Below are 19,364 nucleotides of genomic sequence, written 5' to 3'. Positions count from 1 at the left end.
TTATTGAGGTCCTATGAAGCCAAAATTAAAACATCCTATTAACCAAGGAGCAATTCTAAGTACTGAGGCCCCATGTGGGAAACTTGGGAAGCAGACGAGTCTGCAGCATGGGTTACTGGGTCAGAAGAGGTGATTTATGAAATGAGTTGGCCTCTGAGTGGATCTGAAAACATCTGGAGAGCCTAATGGAATGGAGAGCCTAATGGAATAGAGAGCTTTCCCAGTCATGCTGGATGGCTTCAGTCTGTTGAATTCAGAGCTTAGAGAGGACAGACTTCCCTCCTTGCAAGATATGAGAGCTTAACTTCTCTCAGTTAACTTAGTGACTCTGTTATGCCCAACTCCTTCTATGCCAGGCTCTGCCCCTTTTGTCACCTCTGGGTGAGGAGAAACAGTGCTGACGGCCCCTCTGGGTGGTGGGTCAGGGGTTTGGCTGGATTTCAGTGTTTCTGCCTAGTTGGGTGTGCAATTGAGTCAGCTGTCTGTGGTGGGGGTGGGGAAAGCTCTTCCTTGGTCTGTGTCATGCACCCCAGGGCTGGTGGAGTCTCTCAGCCCTGGTGTAGGATCCTTTATCAGGGCCTTGTGGCCCCTGCCTCTCCCGCTCTCTCTGGGGAATCTGGGATACTTCGGGCTGCTGACATCAGAAAATGAGAGGGGTTCTGCATAGCCTCTCTCTGAAGGCGATGTGTGTTTGTGCTGAGGAGGTTGAGATAAAGGAGTTCAAGTGCCTGCTCTACGGGTATCGCTGCTCCGTGCTGTAGGAGATACATGAGAAATAAGTGAAGGACTGCTCTCAGCCCTCCAGGCATTTAGGATCTTACTGGAGATAGCGGAGGAGTGAGGAGAACACACACACGTGAAATAAGTACAGAGCAACATGAGAGAGTTTATAATCAGTCACCAAATTGTAGGTTTCACGCCAAATACTCTCCCGTTCACAAAAGGGAGGGCCAGGTAATGTTTGTATTGTCCTCCGATGTGTTTTTAATCACTCAGTAATTCCTCTCTGGTGTTTGCATTCCATTCTTTGGTTCTCTCTGAGTGTGCTAACTTTCCCTTGCAGAGGTGGGGGGAGTGTTGCAGGGGAGGGCTAATTTCTTCAAATTATATTGTAACACAGCTGGGAGAGAGCCAAAGATGAAGCGTTCTTGGCTTGTCGGCGTCTCATTCTTCCTTCCTCTGGCAGTAAGAGTGGGAAGCCACTGCCCTGTATGGCTTATGATCCTTTAAGTTCTTGTTTCTTTGTTACCTGAGTCCAGACTTCTGTAGGGTTAGCGAGCCTGTTTGGAGGCATGGCCTCACTTTAAGGTAGGCGTCTCCTTAGTCATTTCTCTCATTCATTCAGCAGATACAACAATGCTACCCTCTGTCATAGGCCGATAATAGCAGTGAAAAGACAGGCAAGGTCCTTGCTCTTCTGGAATACACACACTGGTCAGAGAGACTGATAATAAACACACACATAAGTAAGACAAACAACAGTTAGTAATAATTAATGTAGGGTGATGTGCTGTGATGTGACTGGGAGCCTACTTCAGTGCGTGGTTGGGAAGAGCTCTGAGGTGGTGATGATTCTGCTGAGGTCTGAATGACAAGGAACCAGTCATGAGAGTGGGAGAAAGAGCATCCAGGCTGAAAGGACAGCTGGTACAAAGGTTGCTAAGTAGGAAAGAGCTTGGTGTTCAGGAAGCAGAAAGGAGGCCAGTGTGACTGGGACAGGATGGGGAAGGAGGAGAGTGGTATAAGAAGAGGAGGAGCTGGGCAGTGGTCAGGGCACCTAGGATCTTCTAAGACAAGGTAAGGAGCTTGGAGTGATGCTGTTCATGGAAATAAGGACACCTGGAGGAGGAGCATCAGGGTTGGTGGGAGTGGGGGAAGGAGGCTCATTCTATTTTTGTCCTGTTAAAGTTTAGACACCAGCAGTCATTACTGTACCAAGGCACAGCCAGGTTTAGCAAACGTTCATTGAATACCTTCTGTATGTCAGGCGTTGTGCGAGGCTCTTTAATGTATGTTTCCTCATTTTATCCTTACAACTACCTTTTGGAAGGATATTATTATTATTATTATCATTATTTTTAAATATATCTTTATTGATTTCAGAGAGAGGAAAGAGAGAGATAGAAACATCAATGATGAGAGAGTCATTGATTGAGCCCACAACCAGGCATGTGCCCTGACTGGGAATCGAACCCCGATCACCTGGATCCTAGGTCGGCTCTCAACCGCTGAGCCACGCCCGGCCGGGCATGATATTATTGTTATTCTTTATTTGCAAATGGGAGAACTGAGGCTCAGAGAGGTGAGGTGGCTTGCTCTGGTTTGAATCCAGGTCTTCTGACCCCAAGGCTCTGGGCTGACTTGTTGCTGACATACTGAAGGAGGCTGGTTAGTATTGTTTCTACTTGGAGAGAGCATGGGGACCATATGTTGGCTCATCAAGGCCTGATTCCCGTGATTCTGGAAGAAGGGCCTGTCTGAGTTCACTCCCGTGTGCAGTGAGCTGTTGAAAATCTTGACATTTTCAAAATAGTGTGAACTCCAAAGACCCTTCCGTAAGATTCTCAGTCCCCTTAAGGAAACTCCACATGGACAAGGTCGACACTGTGCTAAATGAGCAATTTTGTGAAAGTGTTAAGTAAAATGAAACAAAAGGGACTTAAGAAATGTTGAGGGAATGTGGAAAGCTGTTTCAGCTCTTGGTTGGTATATCTCTGCACTCTACAGCCCAAGTGGAAACTGAAGAAGATGAGGAGGCAATTCATTGTGTTCTTGGAGTTTCAGTTACCAATTTTGGGACCGAACTAAGAGCGTATTAGGTTTTCCAGAATCGTTGGTTTTCATGAAACACTGGGATTTGGAACAAAGTGCCTTGACTAGCCTGCAGGCAGTGCTGCAAGTGGCTTTGGGTCTGCAGGGTGATGCTTTTACAATATTCTGGGATCCACACTGAGGAGCCAGGAGGTCCAGAGTGGCTCATGCTGCTGAGCATACTGATGGAAGAGCCCTGATAGAGTCCCTCCTTAGGCTTTGAGGCTTATACTTTTCTTGCATTTTAAACCATTTCTTCTCTTTATAACATGGGCCAGATAAGAGCTAATGCTGACAGAGCAGCTTTGCCACACTCTCAGCATACCAATACCACCACTGTCAGAAAGCCAGATTCATCAGGAGACTATGACCTCCACTCTTGAGCGCTATGCGCATAACTCCAGGACTTCTCCCCATGCCAGAAAAATTATCATGCTAAGTCATTGGAACCTGTATGTGTAACCAACCAGAGTCGCTGCTCACATTATAGTAAAAATCTATATGCATGGAAAATGAATCTTGCAAAAACGTTGCAAGAAACTACAGGACCCGTTTACATTTTGACTATTCCTGTCTGTGGTTGTAGGTGGGCTCTCCTTTACGTTGAGCTCAAGTTGGTCTCCACATCTCCCTGGTCCTCACTCTGTTCTCTTTTGTGTTTGCTGTCTGACTTCTTTAGGGCCTAACCCAAGTCCTTCCCAGCCCAGGGCCTGTGAAGACGTGCTTATTTACGTGGATGGTTACCCGTGGCTCGCCTTTACGGGGCTCATCCTTCCCTGTCACCTTCCATCCGTGCTCCCTGGTCCTCTCCCAGTTGAGACTGGCTGCTGTTCAGCATGGAGGGGCTGTTCCAGGGAGGAAGAACAGGATCGAAGAATAAAGGCTAGGCTGTATTTGAGCTCATTTGCAGCGTTACTTTCTCAGTAGTCTGAAGAGAAACAGAAGCCCTTGCATGGAGGCGAGGGAGTTTCTGTGCTCCCTTGAAACCAGCCACTTGGCTTCCAGCCGGGCAATCTCCTTCACTACCAGGGAGCAAGGTGGCAATTCAGGTTTAAGAACAGGTATTTCGGGGGATTTGTCTGTGCCTGCTAAGTGCGTCTTGAGACATGGTTATAGTACATGAGATTCTTCATGAGTTTTAGAAAATCAAGAAATGGGCAGGCTGGGGGCTTTTGGGTGAGGAGACAGCAGGAAAAGCCTGAACACTTGGCAATCTCCAAATGGGTGTAAGGATCCATCATTTAATAGGCAACCTTGGTTTGGTAAGGGTGAGCCTGGAGTAGTAGAAAGAGATTAGAAGGATGATGGTATGCAGAAGTTGACTATTGTGGGCAAGTCATCTACCCTTTCTGGGCCTCTCTTTCCTTACCTGTAGCCTGGTGTGATGAAACACAGACTGCCCTACTGGGTGTTTGGGAAGATTAAATGAAATAAAATAGCCCAAGGACCTAACCCTCCCTCCTTTGCTCTCCAAATGCTGAACTGGAACCTTTGCCATTAGCAAGCTGGGTGAGTTTGATCAGAAATGATCAAATTTTAAGACCTCAATATTTTAGAGGCATTATTTTGGTTCATCTCTTTTCTCAATATATGAGTCTTTTTTTTTCTTTTAAATTTAGTGTTCCAATAACATCCCATAACCCGAATACTCCTTTTCCGATTATGTAACATGGGGATAAAATATCTGCCCTGCCCAACTCAGTGGGCACTTGGGAGGGTCCAATGCGATGACGAATGTGACTACACTTAAGCCTTCGTTTAAATGCAGGAAATGATGCTGTGGTGGATACCTTTTTTGGCAAAAAGGGCCACATTCATGTTAGGGAGGAAACACTGGGGAGCTTCCTCTGTATTTGATGAAATAACAGCTGTGTTTTTGTCCACTTTTTAAAACTATCTTCCTTCTAATGTTAGAATGTAAAATTCATCTTAGCACCTACACTGTCCAGCTCAGGATTTACTTACCCAAGACTCTGGGCTTAGTTAAGCTGGTACACGTTGGGTGTGGGGAGCCCTGGAGTCACTATTAAGGTCATGCAATGTATATGAAGTGGTTGCTGGATGCTTCTCCAAGCACATAGAAGATCCCCTGTTTACTTGATTCCACCAGGGTTCCACCCAGCTGACCTTGTGATAAGACCGAAGGTTGGGAGTTACTGAGTGCCACATTGGTGTTGTCAGTCACATTTTGGCCTTGGGCGCAAGGGGAGGGAGGGGGGAGAGGGAGTGGCAGTGGATGGCGCTGTTTTCCTGATCCTCTGTCTTTAGGGATTTCTATCACGGCCAGGAAGTTGCCAACCCCACAGACTCCTAAGAGAAGGGACAGCAGGTTATCATGCAAAGAGCATCACATTTAGAAATAGAAGGCCTGGATTCCTGTCCCAGTCTTGTCACTGATTGACAGAGTTATCTTGAACAAGTCACTTAACCTCTCTGTGCCATTTCCTCATTCATGTGATGGGGTCGACGGTGTTAATTGGTAGGATGTGTAAGGAAAGGCTTTTCTGACTGGAGAACCCTTGAAAAGTGATAGTGGATAGTGGTGGCGGTCCTTATTTTTATTCCCATTAAGAGCAGGGCTCCCCCCCCTCCCCCCCCTTCGCAGGTAGAAATGAGGCAGGCTTAGATTAGAGTTTGCATTTTCAGATTCCCCAGTGCATGGGATGCCTCTCTCAAAGGAACTGGGGGGTAAGAAAGCCTAACCCTTGAACGTGGCACGAGAATTCCTGAGACAAATGTTAAGGGAGCTTGCTTCCTGTTCTTATCTAGATGCTCATGTCTTGACTGATTTTTTGGGAAGATCAGGCTGCTGCCTTCCAGGTGAGGTCATAGGATTCCGAGGGCTTGCCTGAAACCAGGAGCTGGGAGTCCAGAGGCTGGCGGTGGTTGGGAGGGCTGGGAGGGCTGGGTGGTGCAGAGTTGCAGGACCAGGGAGCAGCCTGGCTCTGCCTGCTTTACACTTGGCTTGTTAGGATTCAGGCTGCCCTAACCTCAGTGCCAGCTTACCCCAGACACCAGAACACAGGGTGCTCTGAGCAGGCTTCAGGGCAGAGTAAGACAAACTTTGTAGGCCTAGGGATTTTTTTTCTTTTTAAATCTTCATGCTTTGCTCATTTAAATCTACTCATCTCCAGGCTCAGTGCTCAATTTGGAGATGGGGCTAATATTTTAACACTACCAAACAGATGAAATATGAACTCTGACAGCAAAAGCATTTTAACCATCTGTGTTAGGAGCCTTAAAAAATAACCATGTCCTGCTCATCTTACTTCTGGGACTTTCACCCGAGGAAGTCATTTGAATTGCAGAAAAAGCCTATATTCAAAGGTGTATTTATTATAATAGGGGGCAGGAGATTGCGCCTAAAATGTGCAGCATTAGAAGATGTTCATCCTTCTAGAATGTAAGTGTCACGGGGTAAAGACTTTCTGTTCACTCAGTATCTCTGGCACCGAAAGCAGAGCCTGGCACACAGATGGCCAGGAAATATTTTTTGAACAGTTGGTGATATGAGAAAAAATTATATCTATATGATGAGACTATTATTCAGCTATTTCAAATGAAGAAGTCTTAATGACATAGGAAATTTTCTGTTAATAGGATGTGATAAAAATAGGATGAAGATTTCTAAGTACAGAAAAATCACAACTTTTTTTTTCTTTTTTCTTTTTTTAAATAGAAGGGGGAAAAAAGCTAGGAAAGAGAATTTACCCAGATATATGTCTAGATGGTGAGATCATGGGGTGGGTGTCCTTTTTACTGTCTGTATTTTCTAAAATTTCTCAAAGGACTCTGATTTTGTGATTGTGTAAAACATTTTAAAATAAGTCATATTCTTATAAAAAGGAGGTTAGGCTTGTTTGCTCAGGGAACAAACCAGCAGCTCTCGACCCAGCTCCTCCTTCCTTTCAAAGCACCAGGCAGCCTTTGTGAATACAAAACACCTACACACTTGGGTTGTGCTTGTCAGCCTGGCGTGGAAGCTGATCCCTCCTGACTTCAAAAGGGTGATAGAAACTCTACAGTGTTGAAATTGTGCAGGTCATGTTGCAGAGACGTGCCCATACATTTCCATCCATCACTGAAGTGAAGACATTTTATAGTAGGGAGAAGAATTTTAAGAAGATAGATTTTTCTGGGTGGGCGGTTAATTCTTAGCATTCTTTCCCTGGTTCATGGGTTTTGGAAGCTGTTGAAAGTGCCGTCTGCTTTCCTTCATTCTCGTTTTAGATCATGCCATCTTAAAGTAACTTTTTGCTAAGCCACTCAGTTTGTTGGAGTTGGTGCTTCATGGAATGCCTTTCTAAGATGTAGTGTTCTCCTGGGGCCAAGATATCCCTAGAACTAAAATCCCTGCGTCTTAGGTGGCCTCTGGCACTTGAGCTAAAAGTTTTTAAAAATTTTTTTTTTATTGATTGATTGATTTGAGAGAGAGAGGAAGGGAGGGAGGGAGAAACATCAGTTTGTTGTTCCACTTATTTCTGCATTCATTGGTTGATTCTTGTATGTGCGCTGACCAGGGATCGAACCCGCAACCTTGGCGTATGGGGCGATGCTCTAATCAGCTGAGCTACCCCTCCAGGGCTGAGCTGGAAGACCCTGGCTTTTGAATACAGCTGGGTTGCAGCAGAGTAAGGGCCTCTCATCAGAAAGCCCGCTTTTTCGCCTGGGAGGAACCCGTGGTGACCGGGCCCTCAGACACTCCCGACCTGTTGTGTCTGTAATCCTCAGTCGCAGCACTTGTCCTTCATTCTCTCTCTTCCTCTCTTTAGCCACAACCAGCAGACCACAGCGTTCAGGCATCCTGTGAGTGGGCAGCTTTCTCCAGAAAACAGTGACTTGGTTCTTCAGGAAGAGTAAGTACTTTTATATATTCTTCTCGTCCAGGCAGAGGTTGGGAGCGTAAAGGCATTTGCTCAAAACAAAGCTTGTTGGACTGTTTCGTCTCTCAGCTGGAGGGGCGCTGAGTGGGTTGCTTGACTGAAGGTGAAATTCGAGAATTTCATTTTTCAATCTCTAGACTTCTCTCTGGGGCAAGAGGTGGAAGAGGGGAGATGATACGGGGATGTGTATGTGATTGGTATTGTCAGAGCCCCTTAAAAGCCCTCTTTCCCTTGAACAAATTCTTTTCTTCGAGTGACGTCTAACACATCCATCTGGTGTGAAAGTACCTTAAATATAGCCTCAGACCGAGCTGAACCAGCCTCTAAAGGAAGCCCCAAGTAAAGAGAGGAGGACTGGTGACACCCGTTGTCCCTGAATTCTTTGAGCTCTTTATGCTTGCTTTTCCCAACCCGGGAACTTTCTTGCTCCTCAATCCTCCCTCAATAGGGCCTCTGGGGTGCTCAGAGGTGGGTTCTACCACCCAGAACTGTCTACTTAAAAAGGCATGTGCAACCCAAGCAGGATGTGCTCTTCAACCAAAAATGAAGGCAGAGGACCCGTGCAGGTGGCTGTGTTCCCTTCTGCTTGTCTAACTCCATTGTTTGAAGAAAACAGTTCTGTTTGAGAAACTCATAGAGACATTGACTTTACTTTTTTTTTCCGTTTCGAATAATTTTTCTTCTGTTCAATCACCTAGACTAGATAGGATCTTAAAATAAATGATCAGTATTCCCATTTTTACAGCATTTCCCGCCCTTGGTACTTATATACCTTTAAGTTTTATATTATGGAAAATTTCAAACATATACAAAAGTAGAGAGATACAGTTATAAATCCAATGTATTCATTGCCCATTTTCAATACTTTGCAAAACATGGCTGATTTTATTTCATCTATACACTCCCCTCACCCTCTAGATCCTTTTGAAGCAAATTCCAAACACATCATTTCATCTCTATAGTATTTTCAGCTTAGAATAATTATTTCACAGAGCTTTTAAAGTTAGAAATCTATAATTACAATAATACTGTCATTCCTTGCGTGTTTACTCTGTGCTGGAGGTTTTACATGCATATCTCATTTAATATAGTAATCGTGAGGAGTAGGTCATCATCATCATTTAGAGATGAAGACACTGACACTCAAAGAAATAGTCACTTGCCCAACATTGCATGGCTAGAAGTAGAACAGCCAGGATGTTTTCCCAGCTTAATCTCTTTAGTCAGGTCTAACCCTGGCCCTGGTCAGATGCTGCTTGCTCAGTTATTTGGACGCTGGTGGCCTATGGGACATGATGACCAGACTGTGGGGTTGGGGGTCTGTCTTTGAACACATTAGTACTATTAGAGAGAGAATAAGTAGAAGGTAACGACTATCTTGTCTCCTACATTGAGAAAGAACTGATGTGTAAAAACAGGCCAAATGTGGATTCTCTGAATTCCAGCTTGGAATGAGTTTGTTTATAGAGTCCGGAAGGTCAGAAGCTCTTGAAAGGTCACTGAGGTCAGGCCCCCCCCCCCCCCCCCTTTCTTAGGCATCCTGGAGACACAGACGCCTGTCATTATTAAAGGTCTGGATAGGGAATCCATCAGAATGCTTAAACTGGGAAGTTACCAACTTAAATAAGAGCTTCTAGAAAAATGCAGACTTTTAATCACTAAATACCTCTGTCACACCCTCTTTTTCCTCATTGTTAACAAAAACATTTTCCCCTGACCACTTCTGAGAAGGTAGCCTCTTTTATCCTATCTGTGTAGCCAAACTCAATTCCATTCAGTTTCCAAGGAAAAGATATTCTCTTCAAGGGTCACCGTTTCCCTCTAGAGTCCATTTCCTGGCTGTCATAAGGAGTGCTTGCTTGTCTCAGGTGGTGGGTGAAACTCTATGGCCAGACACTCCTTGAAGAAGGCAGAATGTGCTTTAGGCATTGAGAGGAAGGGATGGTTTCTATGAGCTGATGTGGTGATTCTGCACTTACTCATTAAATAGTGAATGCCCACACTGTGTCAGAGGCTGTGCCAGACCCTGCAGTTACAGCAGCAAGTAGGGCAAATGTGGTCCTGTCTGTGAAGAGCTTATGGTTGAATAGGGAAGATAGATAATTAAACAGGAGATCACAAATGTGATCAGTGTTCATGACCAAGGAAACAAAGGGTTCAATGGGAGTTGATAGCAGAGGGTTCTAACCTGGCTTTGGGATCATGGAAGACCCCTCCATCTTGGGAATGTGTGTTGTTTAACTTGAGACCTGTCCAGTCAAGGTGAATAACCTGGGCAAGGACCTCAAGGCCAGAGAGGGTAGAGTGTGGGGGATCTATAGCAGCTCTAAACTGAAGAGCACCAGATGGATTCTGGAGATACTTGGGAGGTAAAATTGACAGGGTGTGGTGATCGATTGTCTGTGATGGGGCTGAGAGGGAAGGCCTTCTTGGAGTGGCTGGCCCTAAAGGGGAGGAAGGGGGAAGATTTAGATAAGTAAGGATAAGTGTGCACATGTATGAGAGTCAGTCACAGCTGGGGGAAGCGTGACCAGTCTTGGTGGGGTCAGAGGGCAAGAAGACTGATGTGTAGTGGAGGTTTGGGGAGTGTGGAGATAAGGTTGGAGGCGAAGGCTGCAGCCCATCATCTAAATGGCTTCCTCCTGAGCCACACTCGGGTTTACCTCCTGGTGGAGCTCTGGAGGGTGAGTGAGGCAAGATTTCCCCTCACAGAAACCATTTAAAAAAAATAATGTGCCAAGGAATAAGGACTGTTTTCATCTTGTAAAGAGGAACTTAGTTTTGTTGTGTAGTGTGTTATGTGGCGAGGAAAAGAAAGGCTGAGAGGACCGTTTTTGTTCTTCACATATCAGTTCCCAGATTGTGTTGGGTGGAAAAGGAAAAATTGGCTCTTTTCTTTTTGTGCTTTAGAGAGAGCCGGTTAAGGCCACATTGACTCCACTTGCAGAGCCTTCACCCTGATCTCTTGGTGTGAGTCCTTTTAGAGCAGTGGTTTTCAAAGTGCGGTCTCTGAACCAGCATGACCTGGGAATTTGTTACACGTGCAAATTCTCGAGCCCACCCCAGACTTCCGGAATCAGAGGCTCTGGAGTAGGACCTTGGAACCTATGTTTTAACAAGCGTCCAGGTGATTCTGATTCAGGTAAAAGTTTGAGAACCATAACCTACTGTCTCTGTCCCTCCTAAGTTATTCCCAGATTCTTCCATTCATCCTTGTCTCCTCCAGATACCCATCATTCTGTGGGCTGCAGTGATAACCTTAGGTGGTTTTTTTTTGTGTTTTTTTTTTTTTAAATATATCTTTATTGATTTCAGAGAGAGGAAGGGAGAGGGAGAGAGAGATAGAAACATCAATGATGAGAGAGTCATTGATCGGCTGCCTAGCCCACAACCCGGGCATGTGCCCTGATCGGGAACCGAACCCCGATCTCCTGGATCCTAGGTCAATGCTCAACCACTGAGCCATGCCCAGCTGGGCACCTTAGATGGTTTTGAATCAGATAATCTTGGATTCCTTCTCCTGTGGGAGGGGAAAAAAAAGGTCTCCATTGTGATTCCCTTTAGAGTGTTACTGATATGAACAGATGACACATCTCCCTACTGTTGGCAGGTGGAGCTCACCTGAGTTGCTTGGTGTAACATGTGCATGCCCACCAAAAGATGCTTTCCCATCTTACATATTAGAAGCATGGAGAAGAGAAATACTGTGAAAGCTATGATTTGGCGGATCCAGTGGACATAAGCTCTGAGTATTCTAGTTACTGTGTCAGTAATACAGAATTAGTCAGGATAGGCTAGGGCCTGCTGTGGTAACAACATGAAACAAAATCTCAGTGACTTAAAACAAAGTTTATTTCTCGCTTTTACTGAGAAGTAAACCTTAATTGTCACCTTTACTGAGGGAGGCTCCATCTCTGTGGCTCAATGATTGCCAAAGGGAACTTTGGTGAATTGTGCACTGGCTCTTTCACTTACATTTCATCAGCTAAGGCAAGTTACACGACCACTCCTAATTTCAAAGGGGCAGGGAAGTGCATTTCTATCATGCACCTGGGAAGAGAATTAGAAATATTTGTTGGTCAGCACTAATGACTATACTTAATCCACAGTCTAGATTTATTAAGGGAAGTAGGACCTTTCAAATCTATCACTGACAAGCTTCGTTTGCTGCATGACTAGAGTGTTTACTACATAAATAGAGTATTTTCTGTTATGCTGCTGAGTTTATTGTCAGAACCAAGTTCCTTGTCAGTCAATGGGTCCTGCAGCCTTGTTCCCCAGGGGACACCCCTGCACACCCAAGCAAACAGGCATGTGGAAATCTCTGTTGGAGGAGCTAATATAGGCTCAGGCAGCATTAAGAAAAGTACAGTATGTAGAGAAAGGGGAGAATAGTTCTGGTATACCATGGTGTTTGTGGACTACTTCGTTTGTTCATTTCAAGTTTATAGAGCACCAAGGACATGGCAAGCCACAATCACTGTGCTCTGGGTGATAGAAAATTTCAAGAGGGATGTTGAGCAGTTGAGATTCCCCGAGGAGGGGGACCATTATGGTGAGGGGTCTGGCCTAGCATATTTAGTCTGCAGGAAAGAAGATGAAGGAGGATAAGCTGTAAGTCTCCAAGAAGGGCTGGATGGAGGAAGTGGGGTACATTTATTGTGTGGCTGCCAGAGGCAGGCATCCAGATCAATGGGTAAAATTTATAGGGAGGCCAATTCCAGTTCAGTCCACAATTTTCTAGGAAAGAGATTTTCTAGCATCCTTTGTTTCAAGATTAGAGTTTCTTTTTAAAAAAGAATAGTTTATTGATTTTTAGAGAGAGAAAGGGAGAAAAGGGAAACTTTGATGTGAGAGTGCAACATTGGCTACCTCCTGCATGCCCCCTATTGGGGATCAAGCCTGCGACCTGGGCATGTGCCCCGACTGGGAATTGAACCAGCAACCTTTTGGTGCATGGGACAACACCCCACCAGCTGAGCCACAGAGGCTAGGGCAGGATCTGGAATTTCATCTTTAACAGTAAACGAAGTGACCTACCTTTTAGAGTGAGAGATGGCTTTTCCATTAACAATAATATTGTTATTATTTTTATTTACTTATTTTTAAAATGTATCTTTATTGATTTCAGAGAGGTGGGTGGGGAGAGAGTGAGAAACATCAATGATGAGAGAGTCATTGATTGTCTGCCTCCTGCACGCCCCGTGCTGGCGATTGAGCTTGCAACCCGGGCATGTGCCCTGACCGGGAATCGAACGCGATCTCCTGGATCCTAGGTCGATGTTCAAACGCTGAGCCACGCCTGGCCGGGCTTGTTATCATTTTTATAACTAACACTTATAGCCCTTACTATTTATTGCCAGGTACTTTTCTAATTGCTTTATGTATATTAATTTCCACAACAGTCCTATGAGGAAGATGCCATTATTATCATGGATACTGAGGCACAGAGAGGTTAAGAGTCTTACCAAAAGTCTCACAGCTAGTAAGTGACAGAATTCGGATTTGAATCCAGGTAGTCTGGTCCCAGATGCTGTGCCTCTGACCACTACACATGCTGCCTGTCATTTCTGTGATCTTCAAGAGACAGTCCCCCTTCCTTGGCTGTACTCAGGCATTAGTGTGCTGCCTAAGTTGGCTACGGCTGCTTAGAGATTTTAATTGTAATTGTATTTGCAGTAATGAAATTTGATCTAATAACTGCATGCTTGTTTGGAAGATGCCAAGCCTCCTTGGTAGTCTTTTCTTCAGAAAATGGTCTCAAGCCTTTTAGCAGAGCCTCATTTCTAGTGATTGGATCATTTGGGCTCCTTTTCTTAAGCCTCTTTCCTGATTCTCAGTGATTTTTCTTAAATTGGAAGCTTGTGGTTGCTTAAATGGCCACACACAGGGGCCCTCCTGGAGGGGTAAGCCTTGGCACAAGGAACTTCCAGGCTGTGGTTTTGGTGCTATGCATAGGAGCATTTTCTCTTCGGTGCTGGTCTGCCTAGGAAGCCGGTGACAGACGCCTCTGCAGCTCTCGGTAAAGAGGAGAGAAGCATTCTGGAGCCTTGACGCTAGCAGCTGACTGACAGCAGACTATGTACACTGATCCCCAGGCTCTGTCGTGCACTTGATGGTGAGGTGGGGCCTAGTTGAGAGAGTATGCGCTCTGGAAGTTCAGATGCCTGCTGTTGTGCTCAGAGAAGCCAGCTGCAAGGCACCCAAGATCGCCTTTGAGTTTCCTAACAGGCAGAGGACCCCGGCCTAGCCTGTCTCTCCAGGCATCCTAGTGAGTTTAGCTTGCTTCTTCCCTTGGGGTCTGAGCAGCCCTCTGTTTTCTCATTGGATTGTTTGGAAAAGAACTACAAGTTGGAATCGCCTGGAATGTTATGAGTGGTGTTGGGAGGATAACACTTAAAAAACTATTATCTTGCTTAAGGTAAGAATTACCTTCCTTACCTTTGACTTCTATGGTGGTTAATTTTGCAGGCTTCAGGGCAGGCTCCCCAAGGTGGGTGCCGATTATGGGCCTGGGGGTGGGATAGCTCCTGCTGCCTGGAGATGGCTGTCTCTCTTCCCTCCTGCAGTTACAAATGGGTAAAACCTGATAGTGAGAGATTAAGGGCACAGGATGGGGTGGGGTGTAATACAACTGAGCGGGAGAAGGAGTCTGTCCTGTTGCTCATCAGCTGAGCCCTGGGCTGCGAGGCCGAGGCTGATGCTGACGTGTTGCTCTCTGGCTATATAGCCAGTACCTTATCTCTCCAGACTGACAGTCTTGGGCTAGCTTTGCCTGTTGCATTTGGTTGCCATGGCAGCAGAAAAAATGAGGAAAAATGGAAATACCTGGCAGATACAGAAACTTGTACTGTTCAGTTTTCCTTCTTGGCCTAGGAGACAGCATTGGTGACAGTCACAGGTAGGGGAAGAGGTGGTGATAGTGTCCTTAGTTCATCCAGACACCCGGGTGCTGGCTTTGCTGTTGATGTTGATGTTGCAAAGGGCATTGGCACAGGGGATGCAGTCACTGCCACACAGCCATAAAGTGTCTGGCTTTGTATCGCTGGGTGACAATGCTGCAGCCTCGCTGTGTGTGGAAGGGAAGCTGCCGCTTGCAAACAGTCATTTTGTTTCCTCCTGTGACTTCCCTGGTCCTCTTCTTTTACCTCCCCCAGTCTGGGGTGTGCCCAGATCTCCATTAGAAAAGGCTGTTTTCTAGTGAGAGAAGTGGCTGCCTGCTAAGCCAGGAGGAGCAGGTAGGCTAGAAGAGGGCTCCTAAAGGCTTTTAGAATTGTAGCATCTCTGCAACAGCATAGCAGAGGTGGGAGGAAAAGCAGAGGTCAAGGTCTAGTTTTCCCTGGCACAGATAGAGACATGCACCCTGGACAGCAAAGAGCTTGGCCAGGGTCATTTGGCAGAGCGGGACTCATGCGGAGTTCAGGGCAGTGCTGGGGCTTGGGGGTGCAGGAGGGGAGCTCGCGAGCTCACTGGATTATTTTCATGCCAGCTGAGGGGTGCTGTTTGGGCTGGTTTCCAGCTCCCCGGGTGGGGTGGCGTGGAGAAATGGAGCTTGTGTTCCGGAGAGGATTGTGGGGGAAGGGGAAGAACACAGAGAGCCATAGTTGAGTAATGAGGCCATAGTTGCTGAATGAAAACCCGTGTCAGCCAGCCTCCCGGAGGTGTGGGGCGTGTACAGTGAGCGTTGGCGGTCTGTCTGTGTGTGTCTCTTTCTCCGGGAAGAGGGGGTGTGGAGATGTCTGCCATTTGGGACAAGAACTTCCTTTTATTCTTGCTTTTCCTTGTGCATTGCTTTTCCATACCCCTTAGATGGTGGGTGTCAGCGTCTTAAAAAATTTGCTGGTTGTTTTTTAATGTACTTCCTTTCATAGCAGTAGTTTTAGCTGAGTTCTCTGTGTAGGATCCTTGAGGACAGAACATGAATTTGGGGGCCTTTTCCTCAGGGATTAATGGAATATAGGTATCATCTCATGATGTTTTCTCAGTGAGAGAGTCCTGATTCCCCATAGCTCTCTAACCTCCTACCCTTGCCTTGAAGACTTCTGACATTATTATTCCCCTGGGGAAAGGGTGGGAGCCCCATGCCTCAGCCACGGGGTTACTATACTTTAAAGAAGCCGCAGATGAAGTGCTTATAGGGGTGTTTATAGGAAATTATTGTTGTTTAGAAGTTAATTGTTTGGCATCTTGAGCTTTCTAGAGAGAAGTGCCTTGGAAATAAAAATAAGGTACCTGAGATTTAAATTCTGGGGTCTCCACTGGTGATAGTCACAGCTGCTTTTCATTTAGTGGGGTGCTTCGTGGTTTTCTAGGTATTGTTTCAATCCACACAACCGCCTTATGAGACAGAGTGGTTTTCATCCCATTCTGCAGTAACGGAAACTGAGGCCCAGGGAAGCGATGTGACTTGTGGAGGAGCCAGTAAGCTGCAGAGCTCTGTCGAGACCTGGTTATTCTGGGCTCATGGTCTTTCTAGCACCCTAGAACCCTCTTGGTTTGGGGTTAGTCTTGGCTGAGAAGAACAAAAGCCTGCCTCTCTCATACTAGGGGACTTGCTGTGGGCTGAGGTCTCTGTGGCAGAGCCCAGATTTTCGGAGTCTAACTTCTGTTTTGGGCAAGTCGTGAATCTCTCTGAGCCTCAGTTTCCTTCTCTATTAAAAGGAGATGGGAAAACTGGCTTTGCAGGTTAAGTGAGATAATGTGGGCAAAATGCCTGGCACATAGTAGGTGCTGGACAAGTACATCCCAGTCTCTCTGCTTGCTTGACCTTGTGTACCTGTCCCTAAGGGTTGGTTACACTGGCTTGGCGACCTACCTATTGTGGTCCCATTTCAGTCTGCTGTTGTTCAGTGTTGACTGTGAGGCAGCTGAGGATCCAATCCATTAACCAAACTCATCTAAGTTCAGACTCAACAGAAAGAAATGACTTCTGAATTATAACCTCCCTTTCTTACTCTTTCTGTCAGTGTTATATGCATTGGCCCCTTGGTATGTAGGAAGCAGAAGCAGCTCCTTTTACGGACAGAAATGGAAGAACAGAGAAAGAAACTTCCTACCCAGGCTCACCTGACACATCCTTGAGGAAATTCAGAGTAAAATGAAGCCATTTTCCTGTTGAGCTTCTCCAGACTGATTTTTCTCTGGTCCTAACTTCGTTTGTTCCTTTCAAATGGGAGGCAATTGAGTTACAACTCCAGTTCACTGTTTTGAGCTTCAGCCCACACCCTTCCAGCAAAATAATCAGCATTCATATAGCACAAGTCAAGGAAAAAGTCTTTGTTCAAATCATCCCACTGTACTTTGGGAATCCAGATGGCACAGAAACCTAGCAAACAGGCTTTTATGTTAATAGAGTTTATTTAATGACATGGAGAGCAGGCCTTCCCATAGCATGTGCAGGGGTTTTGTTCCTGTCCTGGGATCTGTGTGACTCAACTGCTTGAGGACAGGCTGTTGGGAACTGAACCATCTTCCCCGCTGCTCAGCTCAGAGCCACATGCACTTCTCTGGGGAAGGGTTCTTGGGTAAAACCTGGTCTGAGGCGTTGAGGACAAATAGTGTCTGCCCCTCCAGGCTCTGAAGTGGGGACACACCCTAATGTGTAACTGGCTGAAGCAAATGTACCAGAAGGTGCGCATCCCCATGAGTGATGATCCCTTCAGTGTTGTCTCCTCAGGAGGCTTCACACAGGTACCATTGATATTCCTGTTGCTTAAAACGGTGTGGTGAGAAACCTCTAGAAGTTTCCATCAGAGCCAGCTTTCCGGCCAGGTGAGAAAATCATTTTTGAGACTTTTTTTATATTCTCATTTTTGGATACCAGATGGTGTCCCAAGCATGGCCACCACTTTTTAATTTAATTAATTAGTTAATTAATTTTTAGTGTTAGTTGTAATTCTGGATAACTTGCAGTTATTTCCAGAAGTCGCAGTCACCCACGGAGCACCTATAGGCTCATTACCCACGTTGAGGAGATTCAGAGGAACATCCTCTGAAGACAGATCTTGTTACTCAGCCAAGTGGGTGGCTGTGTGCACCTTGTTCTGTGAGAGAGCCAGGCCAGGGGCGACCAGGTAATGGTTGAGTCTGTTGCTTCAGTTGGGAGCTGTCCCTGCCCATGGTGAGCCCTGGTGAAGACATGCTCCTTGTTTGTAGAGACAACAGGATCCCCTCCCTGCAGGAGGATTTAGTTTGGACTTCAGTCATATTTCCTAACAAGCCAGCTTTCTCTGGGTGTGGCTTAGCAGAGGCCTCTGTAGTCACGGAGAATGGAGCTGTCTTCATGTGCCCGGCCCCATCCCTCACTGATGGTCAGTGTTGGAGCCACAACCAGTCCTCCTCCAGCTGAAATATGCTCACAGCTGGCTCCCTAAGTGGTCGTTGTACCCTGTTTCCTCACTCACCCAGGGCTGCAGGGCAGTCATCTTTTTTCCTATACTATTGGTCTGGGAGTTCCCTGGCCAGCCAGCATTTCAGAAGCTGGTGTGGGGAGGAGACAGGGCGTTGGAATGCAGGGGGATAAGTTTAAAGGAATGGGGAAAATGGTTATAATAAGTTTTCTTAAGATGCAAAACCATAAACATAGTATGCTCACAGTTATATAAAAACAAAACACCCTCCACTAAAAACAAAGGAAAATAAATATACCGGTTGTTAAAAATGATCTTCCTTTGGGTGGTGGGAATATGGTGATTTTTTTTTGTTCAGCTTTTTTCTTATATATCTCAAATATTCTATATATGCCTTAAATAAGTCTTAAATGGGAGCAAATTAAACTTGATAAAATCTCAAACATTGTTGGACTTTATGTTCTGAATTTTAGCTCAGAGTATAGCTGCCATAACTGAGGTGACCTGAGATTTCTTCTTATCTCACACCTCAGAAATTTGAAAAGTCAGGCAAGACCAGGTTCCAGGAAGGCCTTTGGGACATAGTTCTTCCTGGAAGCAGGGCCTGGACAAGGCAGCCTCTCAGAGCCCCTTCCCACCCCCGTCGGCGAGGATCTCTGCTGCGCACAGTCTCTGCCAACAGTGAGCAGGCTGAGTGTGGTGACATTCTCTGAGTGGGGAGCAGTAACAAAAGTCTGGCTGGGATGGAGGCGGGGGGGCGGGGAATCTAGAGGGAGCGCCTGAGCTGATAAGGAGCCAGTGATCCTTCTGCCTGAAGGGACTTGCACCTCCAGTTGCCAGGCATCCGGCAGAACCCAGCCCCTTGGGAAGCTGGTGCCCACTGAAGTAGTCCTTCTGTGAAGAAGCTCCCTAATGCTGCAGAGTACCGGGGCTCTGGCGCGGGGCGTGGGAAGGATCACTTATCCTTTGAGCAGCAGTGGTTTTTCAAGGAAGCGGCATATTTTATCTCCAAGGTAGAAACTAGGATTTTCCCTAGTAGCACCTCTGGAAAAGTGACGCTGGAGAAAGGCCATCAGAACACTTCTTCCTCAGCCGTGTCCTGCCTGGATCCTCCATCTCCATCTCTGTGGGGTCCTGGCCCAGGGCTCCAGGTCAGATTTTCTCCACTCCTCAGGCAAAGAGCCTCAGTTTTGCAGCCTCCTGGATCCTGTTGCCTGGCAGAGCAGTGGACAAAACCCAGCCACCTCCTGAGACTTCTGCTTTTAGGAAGGCTCACTGATCCTGGAGTTAGCAGCATCTGGGAATCAGCCCCGAGCCATTC

At 46.2% G+C, this 19,364-nt stretch overlaps 1 protein-coding gene across 4 annotated transcripts in view; it reads left to right on the top strand.

The window, feature by feature from the left end:
* PLEKHA7 (pleckstrin homology domain containing A7) overlaps positions 1–19,364 on the top strand; it is a 192,577-nt gene that overhangs the window by 109,061 nt on the left and 64,152 nt on the right. For all 4 annotated transcript variants that reach the window (XM_081153006.1, XM_081153004.1, XM_081153005.1 and 1 more), the window contains exon 4: positions 7,584–7,667. In XM_081153006.1, the coding sequence (XP_081009132.1) occupies positions 7,584–7,667 (84 nt within the window). The remainder of the gene's footprint in view (positions 1–7,583; positions 7,668–19,364) is intronic.

This window comes from Miniopterus schreibersii (assembly GCF_964146895.1).
Source record: "Miniopterus schreibersii genome assembly, chromosome: 12".
Lineage (NCBI taxonomy): Eukaryota > Metazoa > Chordata > Mammalia > Chiroptera > Miniopteridae > Miniopterus > Miniopterus schreibersii.
The sequence above is the reverse complement of the archived record's forward strand: the minus strand, read 5'-3'. Positions and strand labels throughout refer to the sequence as shown.